This window comes from Trachemys scripta, chromosome 1 (genome assembly GCF_013100865.1).
Source record: "Trachemys scripta elegans isolate TJP31775 chromosome 1, CAS_Tse_1.0, whole genome shotgun sequence".
NCBI classification, from domain to species: Eukaryota; Metazoa; Chordata; order Testudines; family Emydidae; genus Trachemys; species Trachemys scripta.
The window spans coordinates 77,383,642-77,400,129 of NC_048298.1; the positions used below are offsets into that span (position 1 = coordinate 77,383,642).

A 16,488-nucleotide genomic window follows, 5' to 3' on the forward strand; every position below is an offset into this window, starting at 1 on the left:
ATAAGGATTAATTATGACTCGCTGGTTTAATAAAACTTATTTTGCGTGGAATTATTAAACTGATACTCTGTATGAAATCTAGTGCTTTGGCTAATTTAAACTGGCAGAACAACAATCTAAACAGATTTTGCCCTATCTCATTAATTTGTGCACTAACAGACTAGGTACCTTCCTCTAATTAGAAGGGACAACCTAGCAAACAGAGCATGTATGCAGATATATCTATCCTACGTGAATCATCATCAAAATCATCATCTTTAACCAAAGCACACTAGTAACAGCAAAATTACTTTCCTGCTGTGCACTTCTGAATAGAAGAGATTTGTTTGAATTGCTGTATTATGATCCACATTGTTTCCCTGAACTTGAATCATTACTTCTGGTGTCTTTCTTATGATATGGGACTCAAAATACAAATGGAGTGCAGTCCTGTTTTTTACTGGAATACTCAATTGGAACCGGTGAATGTAAAAATGTAATTTTATTACACGAAACAAAAATAGTATAAGATATCGCAAATTAAACTTGCATATAAGCCTACCTAGAAACAATTACTAAAAACATGCAAAATGGATCCAATAAGACTACTGTAATTCTCATGTTTCAAAACACTAACTCATTCACTCACTGTAATAAATACTGAAAGAATGATTGTTTTATATAGAACATCTAGTTTTTAAACAAACCTGTGCATCAGCTCCACCTGATGCAAATTTTTCCCCACCTTTGGAAAAGGCCACAGAAAGCACAGGTCCCTGTAAAATTAAAAGCAAGTTCAGTAATGTGCTAAAATAATTTATTTCTATTACAGTCTCTCTCTTTACACTGAAATATAGATAGTCATCTGTTGTTCAACAGAACTCCAGAACTGCAACAACTTTCTAATGCTAATGAATAAGATAGACAAAATGGATGAGGTAATATTTTTATTGGACCACCTTCTGTTCGTGAAAGAGACAAGCTTTCAAATTTTCTGAAGAGGAGGAGCTCTGTACAGCTCAAAAGCTGGTCTCTTTCACCAACAGAAATCGGTTCACTAAAAGATATTACCTCACCCACCTTGTCGCTCTAATATCCTGGGACTAACATAGCTACAACAACACTGCAAACAATTAATGAGAAATAGTCCAATTGCAATGATGATTTCTACAAAATTAAGGTTGAGTGAAAGATGAATACTACAAATCACAGGAAAATATTAGGTCATGATTATTGCCGTATTACTTATTATTCTAAACAATACTATATTTCCCATATCTATTTTACTTTATATTTACTTTGAATTATTTATGATAAAAATATCAAATATATAGTAATCAGAAAGTAGGGCTTGCTGCATATTAGGGAGGAAGAGAGAAAAGGAAAGTGGTGATAGGAGGTTCTTGTAAAGACTGTCACACACTCCTCCGTTAACTACAGAAGGTTTATACAGCACATGTACTTATCTAGTAGATGATTAGTTGTTCATCTGCAAAATTACTGAAGAACATTACCCTCTTGATTTCAGATATTAATTCAGTATGAAAACTGTTACCCAGCATTAAAGCACATACACTGTAGTGGTATGACTGTCACTTGAGGTTATGCAATTTCTGTCAACTTGTGAGAAGCTGCATTACTGCAAAAGTTTGTTTTCCATTGAAAATGTCGTGCATTGGCAAATAACTGGCATCGTTAGTGCACCACGCAAGTGTATTGTTTCTCCTCTAATGAAGTTATTAAACATATCGATATGATAAAATCTACTAACATTTCAGTTAAAAAAGAACTACTACAGTACTGCTATACCTTGTGTCCATGAAGCGTATATATAAGTCTTCCTTCTAAGAGATCCATAATTTTAAGGGTACCATCAGTAGAAGCAGTGATGAGATAGTTACCAGAAGGATGGAATGATACACAATTAACTCCTCCTCTGTGAACTAATTCACAAGAGACAAAATTCAGACGTTGATACTAACTATTGGAAATAAAATCTACGTTTCTTATAGTAGTTGCTTTCTAGTGTCCAAAACAATAATCAACTCCCATTATTACTGAGAGAAAAGAAAAACAAATGTGAAAGAAAGCAGTTACTCAGTTCCATGCTAATACAACAGAAAAATTACAAAATGAAGAAAAAATTCTGAGATGCTAAAGTAATTAATGCTTTTATTAAAATAAACGATGCAGATTTGTTTGCTTTCCAGTTAGCAGGGGGAATTAATTTAAATTCATTTAAAAAGATATGAATTTAACAAAGAAAAATATCTGAGTATAATTGCAGTTATAGTAATACTAGTCAATTCATTGATTACAAAAAGTATTCATGGTGTAGGAGGAGCTTTGTTGACATGTATTAAATTTATCGAGACAGAAATAATTCAGACACTAACATATAGCATGTTAAAAATCATGATATCAAAGAGTTTGACAAACCAACAAATATAAAGCAATTCAAAGCAAAGGCTATTTTCTGTGGTTAATTTCATACTGTTAAACCTAAACTCCTTATGATCACATACCGGTGAGTGTGTTTTCTGGTACCTTGACCCAATAACATGAGCTTAGGATGATAAGAAAGCCTTAGCATTGAATGTCCCATCTTTTATTGGCCAAACTCAGATGGTTAAGCTGACTTTCACGGCATGGGGCTTTTTAAAATAAAATAAATATGAATTCTTAAGATTACAGCAACTTCTCAGAGTCTGTAAAATTATAGGACAGTTTCAAAGGGACCAAGTTGAAATACGTTGCAGTTTTTAACTCAAATGGCATTCTTCTGAAAGCTAAAAATGTAGACAAAATGTAATATTGAGTCACTAAAACATATAGAAAAGACATTTAATAAATATTAAATGATTACATTATTGTTTTCTGTACTGTCAGTTTCTGTTCTTGGAGAAGAGGGACTGAGTCATATTAATCACACTGTCACATCCTGATGTAGCAAAATACTTCGGCACCATAGCTAACTTCAATGGAACTATGCACAGGCTTAAAGTTAAACATATGCTTAAACATGTGCTTCACTGGATCAGGGCCCTAGTCAATCAGGGCCAGATCTTGTGAGATGCAGAGCACATTCATCTCCTATTGATTTTCCTTGGATCCTACTGACTTTAAACCAACTGCAGCTGGACAATCAGCACATTGTAAGACTTGCCCATTACCAAGTGGCAACAGACACTGAATGGAGCCAATTCTCCTATTCGGTCATAAGGATGGTGGCCCAGGCATAAAAAACAGATTAAGAATCTCCTTTCCTTGCCCCAATAAACAAAGTATCACACTAACTACAGCTCTTTTTAATCATTTTTAAAATTTGGCTATTTGGTGGAAAATATTAGTCTTTGATACAAGCTAATGGCTTGGTGAATTTCAATTTACAAATGGATAGTAGCTATTTTTAATAGTTACAAAAACAGAAAAAAGTTGTTTTATACTAAACTCCACTCACAAAAAAGCCTCTTTGAGCAGTCATGCCACTATAAAAACTCAAAATTATGATTTTTAAGGAAAAATTGTTTTTGGAGGAAGAAAAGGAGATGTCTGTATTTTAGCTGTTTTCTAAACATTTGAATATAGATTTAGGGCATGTCTACACTACTAAGTTAAGTCAACTTAATGTAAGTTGACACTCAGACACTGTAGTAAATAAGTTGGTCGGTTGTGTCAGTGGAGTGCATCCTCACTAGCAGCACTTGCATTGATGCACAGAGTAGTGCACCATGGGTAGCTATCCCACAGTTTAACTAGCTGCAGGGGGTTATGGGAAGGGCTTGCAACACCTCATGGGACCAAAACATTGTCACAGGGAGGAATGCGAACATGGCTTTGGCCTCCCATGATCCCGCTCCTCCATCCCTCCCGATATCAACGGCAAACAACCCATATTTTCTTGTGTCTTTTTTTGAAAGCCTGGCTTAGCCACACATATGCAATAGCCTGAGAAGCAGGGACCTCGCTCAGCTGTGCATTCTTGTTGTGAGCATTACAAACATCTTGTGCCTTATCCTGCAGTATTTCCAGAGCCGAGACAGGAGCCACAGTGTGGAACATTGCAATGTCATTCAAGCAGCCCAGCTGCAAGCCATAGAAAGAAACAATTCCTGGTTGCTTCTGGCAGTCATGCAGCAGCTGAGCACAAGTGGAACGCCGTTTCTGGTCCTGGGAAACAAGAACTGACTGTTGGGATCGCTTCGTTATGCGGCTATGAGATGATGAACGATGACTACAGAACTTTCAAATGCGGAAGGCCACTTTCCAGGAACTTTGTGCAGAGCTTTTCCCAGCCCTGAAATGCAGCAACACCAAAATGAGACATGCTCTGACAGTGGAGAAGCGAGTGGTGATCGCTCTGTGGACGCTTACAACGCCAAACTGCTACCAGTCAGGGGGAAATCAATTCAGAGTTGCTAAATCCTCTGTGGGAGCTGTTGTGATCCAAGTGTGCAGGGCTATTAATCAACTTCTGCTAAGAAGGGTCATGACTGTGGGCAACGTGCGGGACATCGTGGATGGTTTTGCATGGCGGGGTGATAGACGGAATGTATATCCTTATCTTGGCACCAGACCACTTAGCCAAAGAGTATATAAACCGTTAGGGATACTTTTCAATGGTGTTGCAAATGTGGGTGGATCACAGGGGGCGTGTAACCAACATCAATGTGGGATGGTCAGGAAAGGTGCATGACGTGCGCATCTATAGGAACACAAGTCTGTTCAGAAAGATGCAAGCAGGAACTTTCTTTCCAGATCACAAAATAACTATTGATGGCATTGAAATGCCAATAGTGATCCTGGGAGACCCAGCCTACCCCTTGCTCCCATGGCTCATGAAGCCATACAGTGGCCACGTGGACAGCAGTAAGGAATGGTTCAACAATAGGCGGAGCAAGTGCAGACTGGTGGAAGACTGTGCCTTTGGCCATTTAAAGGGTCGCTGGCACAGTTTGGTTACTAGGTTAGACCTCAGTGAAAGCATTTTCCCTATTTTTATCACTGCCTGCTGTGCGCTCCATAATATCTGTGAGGCAAAGGGAGAGAAGTTTCTGCAGGGGTGGGGCATGGAGACAGATAGGTTCACAGCTAATTTTGAGCACCCAGATACCAGGGCAAGAAGAAGAGCCCAGCAAGGAGCTCTTCATCTCCAGGAGGGTTTGAAAACCTGTTTCGGTAATGAGCCACAGTAACGTGCACCGCTTATCTGCATTGTGCCTTCCCATACCATCCCCCCGTTGCATCAGTTTCCCTGTACCCCCCTCCCACCACCAAGTCCCCACGATTGGAATAAATAAAGAGCATTTCATTCTTGAAACATTGATTTTTATTGCACAAGCATAAAGAAACTGAAAGACTGGGAAAATAATTTAACCTTGGGCAAACAATGTGATAAAATTGGGAAGGAAGAAACCAAGTCAGCTTGTCTGTGAAAGCACAGTAGTCTTGCCATCAAAGGTCTTTGAATGGCTGCTGTTTGTTCTTAGTACCCTCTCCCAGAGTTGAGTGAAAGGGATACTGCACTTCCCCCCCACCCCTCTCCTGGAACGTTTGCAGGAGGGGGATTGGGAACAGGGCAATGCTTTCAGGCAGTTTTGCAGGGGCTGCAAAGGGAGTCTAGCCTCAAGTTGTTTTTCTTGAAGCTCAACCAGATGCCTCAACATATCTGATTGGTCCTTCATAATTAGCATCTCATTCTGCATGCCACCCTTATGCTCCTGGGATGCTCTCCATGTCCAATTTTTCAGACAATGAAATACTCCAGGCTCTTAGCGCCATGTCAGCAGTCCCAGAGGCATTCATTATCTCGCTGAACACGTCATCACGTGTTCTCTTTTTCCGCCTTCTAATCTGTGAAAGCCTCTCTGCTGGTGTGGAGGATGTGCTGAAGGGCAAGCTTTCTACTGTAAGGCATGCAAAGCACAAGGCAACCATTGTCAGTGCATACCATGGGTCTAGCACAAGGTTGCTATTTAAAAATCACTTCCTTATTACACTCAAGTTCAAGCCAGAACATAATCAGAATCCTTAGCTATTTAACGAACCAATTTGCTATTTCACCCATGGGGAGCACGGCTCAGTGGCTTAGGCGCAGGCCTTGTGCTGCAACTTGTGGGAAACCCACATCGGGAGCACATGTGGACCATGCCCCTTCCCCCCTAGCAACATGGATGTTGCTTTGAGACCAGGGACCAGCGTTAAGCCTCACAAATTGCAGTCTTTGTCCAAGGAGAAGGGGCAGGGGTTTGTGGCCACAAGAGAGCACAGAAGCCCACTCCCCACTTCTCTTAATGCTGCTTGTAATAGTCACCCTGGACTTGCAGAATGTGAGGTCAGCACCGATCCCTGCCAACAAAACCACCAGCATGTTAAAGGAAGTGTGGTTGAGGGACCCAGAAGTCACCATGGGTGGTGGATCACATGCTCTAATATTTGCGGTACGAGCACTCATAATGTAAACTTCCACCATCTCCCCTAGGTGACCTTATGTGATATCAGTCTCCTGAAGGAAACAGAGGTGGCAAGAGAGCAGATGCTGCAAGCGTTTGTGAATGGATCCGGTCCTTACATTGCTATGCTGTGTATCGCAATGCCAGCAGAATTAATACTGGAGTGCCATGGGAAAGTGTCCTATCATGGTAGAAGAAATTAGGCAGCCCTTCCCTAGAAAGTTTCCTAGAGATCTCCACTGAGGATTCCCGGGCAATCCCTGTGCACACACAGTCTTTTCCGGAGGGCACTCTTTATGTAGCTGGAGCAGCCACTGTGAAGCAGATATCCACTGCCCCTCACTTTTTCTTCAGATTAAACAAAATATAAGAGCATGTAACCCCTACAGTTTGATTGGAATTGCATACTAACCAGAGGTGCCTTCCCTGGCATCACGCTCAGCCACCATGTTGTCCTGTGACTGGCTGGACTCCGAGGTTAAAAATAGCTCCTGGTTCTTGAGGCGAATGGATCCACTCCTTGCCTGTCTCCCATTCTCCTCCTCTTCCTTGTCCAGAATGTCCTCCTCATTGTTGCCTGAGGTAGCTCGGGACTCAGACTCCTGGGAGGTATCCTCGCAATGTTTGGGGGTAGTGATGGGGTTGCCGCTGAGAATCTCATGCAGCTCATTGTAGAAGTGGCATGTCTGTGATGCAGAACCAGAACAACTGTTTGCCTCCCTTGTCTTTTGATACGCCTGCCAAGTTCTTTGATTTTTATGCGGAACTCCTGCATGTCCCTGCTGTAGCCCTTCTCTCCCATGCCCTGTGCGATCTTTGAGTAGATGACAACATTTCTTCGGCTGGATCGGAGCTGTGCCTGCACAGACTCTTCTCCCCACAGAGCAATAAGATCCACCACCTCCTGTGTACTCCAGGCTGGAGTGTGTGTGAGGTATTGAGTTGCCATGATCAGCTGGACTGGCAAGCTCTCCATGCTGATCAAACAGGAAATGGGAATTCAAAAGTTCCCAGGGCTTTAACAAGGGAGGGACTGTTTCCTGTGTACCTGGCTCCTGTGCTGCGCAGTTGAAAACGATCTCCAGAGCAGTCACAGCAGAGCATCGTAGGACACTTCCTGGAGACCAATTCAGTCACCTTATATAACACTGTGTCTACATTGCCTCTCTGTTGACCCATCAACATTGAATTAAGCACTATGCCTCTCATGGAGGTGGTGTAATTAAATCGATGTTACAGGCGAGTTAGGTCAGAGGAAGAAGCCTGGTAGTATTGACACATATATTAGGTCAATGTAAAGTGGCTTCCGCCTACCTAAATTTATAGTATAAATCAGCCCTTAATAGGAAACTGACATTCTATAAATATTGATTTATGCTATTAATCACAGATGTGTATGTTTTCTAAAACTTTCATACTGTAATATACTGAAAATCAAAAGGAGGAAGACAAAGAAAAATAACACCTACTTAATAAGATTCACGGATTGTCACTGTAGACTAGAATGTCTGCAGAGTCAACGCAAACCTGGAAATAGCTACAAACATGACTGAGGACCCTTTTTGTTCAGAATATCACCAGGTTAAATTATCACTGAATTTCGCGGTCTGTTACCATCCAATTTTTAAGTTCTCAGCCACTCTGACTTTACTAATTATAGTTGTGCAGTACAGCTATAGTAAAGCATGTGTCTATGGTACGCCAAGAGACCTACACCATTGTGATATCAGAGGTAACTCAACCAACTGCCATCCTTTCACATGGTGTTCAACCTTTTTTCATTTGCAGACCCCTAAATTTTTTTTGAATGGAGATGTGGATCCTTTTAGAAATTTTAGATATTGTCTGCAGACCCTGAAAGGTCTGGGGACAACAGGTTGAAAACCACTGTGTTACAACTAATTTTTATGCAACACTTTAATTGGTTGTATGAGGAAGACTGCACAGACGGTGGATTACTTGGCCCAACTGCCAGTTTTTCCAAAACCACTTACAGAACAACACAACCAACACAGAGACCCTCACAGCAGTGCACACTGCTCATTTGCCACCTGCACAAAATCAACACAAATCTTCCAGGATTGTCACTCTGTCTGTGTGTCACTCTAAAGCCTAGCATGTCTGGTGACTCACTGTGAAGTGAAACAGCTAGAATCATGGCTGATGGCTCTTTTTTATTTGGAATATCATGAGGTTCAAGCATCAGTTTGGCTGTCAGAACCAGATCGAATGCTGGAGTCCAAAGGTTCCGTGGTGGTTGGAAAGTGACAGTTGATCAGAGAAAGTGGGAGTAACAGCTATGTGGGGTAACAAGGAGATGGTTGTGCTATCAACCAGGGGGCTGCTCTGTGTACAAACTTTGGGGAACATGTACAAACAGCAACACTGCTCCCTGCAACACAACACATGGAAACAAGAGCCCTTTTTACCAGCTTTTTGACACACACCTTTAGGAATTACACCCATGCAACAGGATGAGCTTTCAGCTACTAGTTCTAAATAAAAATTCTGAATAGTATCCCCCATCATGCATCTGTCTCCTCCCCATATCTCCAGTCTTTCCTAAATTTGTATCTTCTCACGATAGACTAGAACTTGAAACTCAGAGTATTATTTCACCGTAACATGAAAATTACTTGAACATTAATTTTCATGCCATTTATTTTTCCCACATTCTGCCTTATTTGAATAATAAAAATACTTATCTTTTCATAACTATTTTCTAGAGCACTTTTCAGATGTTAACTATTACTTGCAACACCTATATGGAAAGCCAAACACTGAAAGGATAAGTAACTTGTCCCAGACCAGAGAACTACTCAGCGGCATAATTAGCATTAAAAGACAGAAGTCCTATGCTCTAACTCCCAGTCTCACGCTCTAATCACTGGACCACACTTTCTCCAAGTTAACTGTTATTAAGCAACAACTTTCTTATAGCCGTTTATTGTCATTGAGGAATCTAGCTCGTATGTCATTTTCACAATGGCCAGGTAGAAGATTCTGCATTAAAAACTAGAAAACAGCATTTGTCTTCAAGTCCAAGAGGCAGTGGGATTTCCTGCCAAGAAAACCTCAAAAGTCAACTGTTAAACTGAATGAAATCAACCTTGTGCAGCCACTTTATAATTTCATTTTGGGCATAATTTCACCAGTCTTCTCTCAAGGAAAATTAGCAGAAGGAAAAGGAAAAGTATTCTCAGCAGTATAAAATGAGATCAAGGTACACTAAAATGTAAATAAAGGATAGTTAAGGGAATATTTCTTAATGTTACAAGACATTTTATTGCTTCCATTTTAAAGAAATTCTAATATAATTTAATTTATAATATAATTATAGAAGAATTAAGTAAACAGGTTTAGTTACCATGAGCTATGTAAGCTTTTACCTCGGTAATGCTGCAGTAACTTGTTCATTCGAATATCCCAGAGCTTCACTGTATGATTAGAACCTGCAGAAACTACACATGTACCACTTGGATTGAAATCAACATAGTTTGCAAACCTAGATGGAAATTATGAAAATAGATTTAATGAGTTTTGCGGTTTTAAAAGCAATATCTATAATTCAAGAGAATTAATAAGAATGTAAGAACGTCCATACTGGGTTAGATGAATGATCCATCTAGTCCAGTATCCTTCCTTCCAACAGTGACCAGTGCCAGAAGCTTCAGAGAGAATGAACAGAACAGATCAATCATCAAGTGATCCATGCCGTCATCTACTCACAACTTCTGGCAATCAGAGGTTTGGGACACCCAAACCATGGGGTTACATACCTGACCATCTTGGCTGAGAGCCATTGATGGACCTACCCTCCATGAACATATCTAATTCTTTTTTCAACCTAGTTCTACTTTTGGCCCTCACAACATCCCCTGGCAATGAGTTCCACAGATTGACTGTACATTGTGTGAAGAAGCACTTCCGTGTGTTTAAACCTCCTATGAATTTTATTGGGTGCCCCCAGGTTCTTCTGTTATGTGAAGGGATAGGTTACACTCTCCTATTAACTTTCTCCACACCACTCATGATTTTATAGACCTCTATCATATTCCGTGTTAGTTGTCTCTTTTCTGAGGCTAGGTCTACACTACCTGCCTGAATCGGCGGGTAGAAATCGACCTCTCGGGGATCGATTTATCGCGTCCCGTTGGGACGCGACAATCGATCCCTGAATCGACGCTCTTACTCCACCAGCGGAGGTGGGAGTAAGCGCCGTCGACAGAAAGCCGCAGAAGTCGATTTTGCCGCCGTCCTCACAGCGGGGTAAGTCGGCTGCGATACGTTGAATTCAGCTACGCTATTCACGTAGCTGAATTTGCGTATCTTAAATGGACTCCCCCCTGTAGTGTAGATGTACCCTAAGATGAATAGGCCCAGTCTCTCCTCATATGGAAGCTGTTCCATACCCCTAATCATTTTTGTTGCCTTTATCTGTACTTTTTCCAATTCTAATATATCCTTTTTGAGATGGAGCAATCAGAACTGCATCTAGTATTCAAGGTGTGGGCATACCACAGATTTGTACAGTGGCATTATGATATTTTCGGTCTTATTATCTATCCCTTTCCTAATTGTTCCTAACATTGTTAGCTTTTTAAAAAAAAGCTTCCGCTGCACATTGAGCAGATGTTTTCAGAACACTATCCACTATGACTCCAAGATCTCTTTCTTGAGTGGCAATAGCCAATTTAGAGCCCATAATTTTGCAAGTATAATTTGGATTATGTTTTCCCACATGCATTACTTTGCATTTATCGGCATTGATTTTCATCTGCCGTTTTGTTGCCCAGTCATCCAGTTTTGCAAGATCCCTTTGTAATTCTTCACAGAAGCTTTGGACTTAAGTATCTTGAGTAATTTTGTATCATCTACAAACTTTGCCAGCTGACTGTTCACCCTTTTCCAAATCATTCATGAATATGATGAACAGCACTGGTCCCAATACAGATCCCTGGGGGACACTGCTATTTACTTCTCTCCACAATGAAAACTGATCATTTATTTCTACCCTTTTTTCCCTCCTGTCTTTAATCAATTACTGATCCACGAGAGAACCTTCCCATGACTGCTTACTTTACTTAAGAGCCTTTGGTGAGGGACCTTGTCAAAGGCTTCCTGAATGTCAAAGTACACTATAAACTCTGGATCATTCTTGTCCACGTGCTTGTTGAACCCCCTCAAAGAATTCTAATAGATTGGTGAGGCATGATTTCCCTTTACAAAAGCTATGTTGACTTTTTCCAACATATTTTATTTACCTATGTATCTGATAATTAATTCTTTGTGTGGTACTGAAGTTAGGCTTACAAGCCTGTAACTGCCAGGATCACCTCTAGAACCTTTTTTAAAAAGTGGATGATAGCTGGTATGCTGCCAATCATCTGGCACAGAAACAGATTACATAACAGAGTTAGTAGTTTTGCAATTTTATATTGAATTTCTTCAGAACTCTTGGTTGAATACCATCTAGTCCTGGTGACTTAGCACCATTTAATTTATCAGTTTATTCTAAAACCTCCTCTACCAACACCTCAGTCTGGGACAGTTCCTCAGAATGGCTTGGGTATGGGAATATCCCTCACATCCTCTGCAGTAAAGACAGATGCAAAGAATTCATTTAACTTCTCTGCAATACTCTTGTTTTCCTCGAGTGCTCCTTTAATACACAGATTGTTCAGTGGCCCCACTGATTGCTTAGCAGGCTTCCTACTTCTGATGTACTTAAAAATATTTGCTTTTAGTTTGTGTCTTTTGCTAGTTGCTCTTCAAATTCTTTTTTGGCCTACCTAATTATACTTTTACAATTGACTTGCCAGAGTTTATGCTCCTTTCTATCTTCCTCAGTAGGTTTGACTTGCAATTTTAAAGGATGTCTTTTTTGCCTATAACCACCTCTTCTACTCTGTTGTTTAGCCACAGTGGTATTTTTTTGGCCCTCTTCCTTTTTTTTTTTTTTTTTTTAATTTCAGGTATACATTTAGTTTGAGCCTCTATTATGGTGTTTCTAAATAGTCCCCATGCAGCTTGCAGGCATTTTACTCTTGTGACTGTTCCTTTTCATTTCCATTTAACTACTGTTGTGTAGGTCCCCTCTTTTTGAAGTTAAATGCTACTGTAGTAGGTTTCTTTGGTATTTTCCTCCCTCAAGGATGTTAAATTTAATTACATTATAGGAACTATTATTGAGTGGTTCAGATATATGCACCTCCTGGTCCAGATCCTGTCCTCCACTTAGGACTAAATAAAGAACTGCCTCTCCCCTTGTGGGTTCCAGGACTTAGCTATTCCAAGAAGCGGTCATTATATGGTGATTTGCCACCTGGTAATTTGGGTTCTTCACATTCATCTAGTTCTAGTCATGGATCTAAATTCACCTAATCAATAGGAAGAAATAGGGGAAAAAAGAACACTCCTGCTACACTAGATGGCTGACTCTGCTCAGTTAGGGACTTTGGACTTTCAGAGCAATTAAAATGCTATTTATTCTAAAGAAAATACTTAGACAAAAGACAGTCCTAACTCCACCAATAGAACGGAAGGTTTCGGCTGGCACAGAGACTTGGAAAACACAAATTACAACTAAGGAACTGACGTTATCAAACATCCCTTCAAGTCTCCTCAGACAGTGGGAGCACACACAGAGGTACCAAATGAACAGAATAGACCTAGGAAGAGTATCTAGAAAAATAGAATAGTTTACAATCTGCCTTCTCATGGCAGCATCAGCAGTGACAAGTGTCCCTAACATAATCACCAATCGTAGCAGCAAAAGGAAAAAAAAATAGGAAAAGGGATTTCTCTCCTGCAGTCCCTCCCAGCTTCTAAACTCTTATTGTTACACCAAAGAAAAGCCCCATGCTACCTTGCCCCTCACTCACAGCAGGCTTCCATAGCATCAAAGGTCTAGGTAAGACACTTGGGAGCCCACCATTCCTGTTCCATTACAGTGATTTCTTCAGAAAAACATGATCTATCCCTTGCACAGAAATATGAAGGGCTGTGCACTGAACAGCAATGGGTCAAATCATCTTGACTATTCAAAGAGTTGATGTACTAGCAAATGTCCTTATAGAGGAAGTTAAAATTATTTTGTACAATGTCAATGGCTACAAAGTGCTGGGGGTTCCGCTATAGAATTTGTAGAATTTTGGGAAGTTCCCAAAATTTTGTCCAGGAACTCGCTTATTTTAATAATTGTAAAGTTTCAGAGTAGCAGCCGTGTTAGTCTGTATCCGCAAAAAGAAGAACAGGAGGACTTGTGGCACCTTAGAGACTAACAAATTTATTAGAGCATAAGCTTATGCTCTAATAAATTTGTTAGTCTCTAAGGTGCCACAAGTCCTCCTGTTCTTCTTTTTGCGGATACAGACTAACACGGCTGCTACTCTGAAACTTTACAATTATTAAAATAAGCGAGTTCCTGGACAAAATTTTGGGAACTTCCCAAAATTCTACAAATTCTATAGCGGAACCCCCAGCACTTTGTAGCCATTGACATTGTACAAAATAATTTTAACTTCCTCTATAAGGACATTTGCTAGTACATCAACTCTTTGAATAGTCAAGATGATTTGACCCATTGCTGTTCAGTGCACAGCCCTTCATATTTCTGTGCAAGGGATAGATCATGTTTTTCTGAAGAAATCACTGTAATGGAACAGGAATGGTGGGCTCCCAAGTGTCTTACCTAGACCTTTGATGCTATGGAAGCCTGCTGTGAGTGAGGGGCNTCGATCCCCGAGAGATCGATTTCTACCCACCGATTCAGGCGGGTAGTGTAGACCTAGCCTGTGATAGTGACAGGCCGCAGAGCTCAAAGTACTTTTGCGCTCAGACAAAGGATGGAGAGAGATAGCACTAGTGAAACTAATAAAGTGCATATATTGGGCTCTTCCAGGAGGTTCTTTGCATTCCAAAAGCTCTGACTCCCTTTATGTTTAAAAGAATATGGGATAATATGAAACCAAAGTATTTTCTACAGCCAAAGAAGGCAGAACACACTGTAGCTTGCAGAATATAAACAACCTTATCAACTAATTAATGAGCATGAGGGGGAAAATTAAGAATTCTTCACTAACAAACATCCTACTCTAAATTAACAGAAAGGAAAGTATTGGGGAAAAATTCAAAGATAAAAGTAGTCAAAAGTCTAACCCAGTCATCTTCTCAAGACAGGTTTGGTCTCATCTCCTGAAGACAGAAAAACAGATGGGCACATTTAGACAGCCAGCTGGCCTCTTAAAAATAAAAAAATCTTTGCATTTCTTTGATTTCCATCTGCTGGTAGAAAAGTTTGCATCTATTTTCAAGTATTGCATAGAGATGTTGGTGAAATTTGATTTAAGGTAGCACAAAAGATGAACTTCATATCATGTTAAATATATTTCTGCATTCTTCTGTTGCATGGCACTTACCCTTCATAGTCTGTAAAGCTATCAATGCATATTTTATTTGCTGCATCCCAGATTTTAACAGTTTTATCCTCACTGCAAGATGCTATTAATCTTCCATCAGGTGAAAATCTGAAAAGTATAAAAAAGGTTTCTATTTAAGAAGTAGTATCAAATATTCAGTAATAAAGGTAACTGAATAGTAAATAAATATTAAAAGATATTTTCTAGGACAATCTCAGTTTTCAGTTTAAGGGTGTTATACTTACTGAGAAACCTCAAGTTCGCAAAACTAGGCAGAAAAGATTACCTCTTCCTACACCATTTATATATATATATATATATATATATATATATATAAAAACCCTTTTCCACCCCTGAAATCTAAAAACTAAAATATATTTTTAAACACCGATACAGCTGAATGGGGGAGGGGGTAGAAGAATGACCTGTAGGCTGAATCCAAGTATGAAAGTTTCAGCTCTAAAGGAGAAATTTGCAGAAACATTACAAGTGAATGAAAACAGAGTGTCATACTAGAACTCTGCATTTAAATTTTAAACTAAGGCTTTCTCTACCATAAATATTTTAATGGTATTAAACGTACACATGCTTGCGAGTTTTCACTAAGTAAGTCTTTCTAAACTAACAATGATCCATCAATAATTACCCTAAACTCTCTCAGACTGGTTAATCTGATTTGTTTTGTTTCTTATTTTTAAAAGTTTTCATGAATCAAAGTCAAACTTATTAGTCTAGTTTCTCCAGTATTCATTACTTCTCTTTTTTAAATACAGGTGCAGTATTGCACTTCTGTAATCCTCTGGGAGTTTTCAAATCTGATTGCCTTATGGTTCTGTTCTTCTTTTCACCAGTTGAGTCCTCTAGTGTTCTATAGTGAATTTCATTATGCGTTGCTATCAGAATATATTCATATTTTTCAAAATTCAATATCAATGCTGATGTTAATCAAACAATTGATGAACCTCTTCTTTAGAGCCAAGCAGAACAGTAATGGGCAATTCCCCTCTCACTGTCCTTGGAGATTTGCTCTGTCTTTAAGTAAAAAGAACAGGAGTATTTGTGGCACCTTAGAGACTAACAAATTTATTTCCGAAAGCTTATGCTCAAATAAATTTGTTAGTCTCTTAAGTGCCACAAGTACTCCTGTTCTTTTTGCAGATACAGACTAACATGGCTGCTACTCTGAAACCTGTCTTTAAATAGTGAGCCAACCCTATTGTTTGCTTTATTTAAAGAGAGACCAGGTGAACGAGTTATTGTCTTTTATTGGGCCAAATTCTGATGGTGAAAGAGATGCACAGAGCTCTTCTTCCTCTGAAGTGCACTGTGCAGCTCGAAAGCACGGCTCTTTCACCAAAAGAAGTTGGCCCAATAAAACACATTACCTCATCCTTCCCTTGTCAGTGTCATATCCTGGGACCAACACAGCCTCAACACTGCAACCAACTGTGCATTTAAAGACATTTTCTGGTGCACTATCCACTTCTGTAAGTCATAAATAACAACCTGCTTTCTACTTTGGCTTGTAACCATCCCTATGTAACCTTACTATCCGAAGAGAAAAATAGGAATTTGAAAGAAACTGTATGTATGTGGAAAAGCTAAAACATAAGTTTCAAACACAATTACACATACAG

At 39.7% G+C, this 16,488-nt stretch overlaps 1 protein-coding gene across 10 annotated transcripts in view; it reads right to left on the bottom strand.

Moving 5' to 3' along the window:
* Positions 1–16,488, bottom strand: part of POC1B (POC1 centriolar protein B) — a 142,226-nt gene that overhangs the window by 113,294 nt on the left and 12,444 nt on the right. For all 10 annotated transcript variants that reach the window (XM_034772546.1, XM_034772504.1, XM_034772496.1 and 7 more), the window contains 4 exons: positions 14,852–14,959; positions 9,821–9,936; positions 1,789–1,922; positions 687–755 (listed from right to left, as the gene is read on the bottom strand). In XM_034772546.1, coding sequence (XP_034628437.1) covers positions 687–755; positions 1,789–1,922; positions 9,821–9,936; positions 14,852–14,959 — 427 coding nt within the window. The remainder of the gene's footprint in view (positions 1–686; positions 756–1,788; positions 1,923–9,820; positions 9,937–14,851; positions 14,960–16,488) is intronic.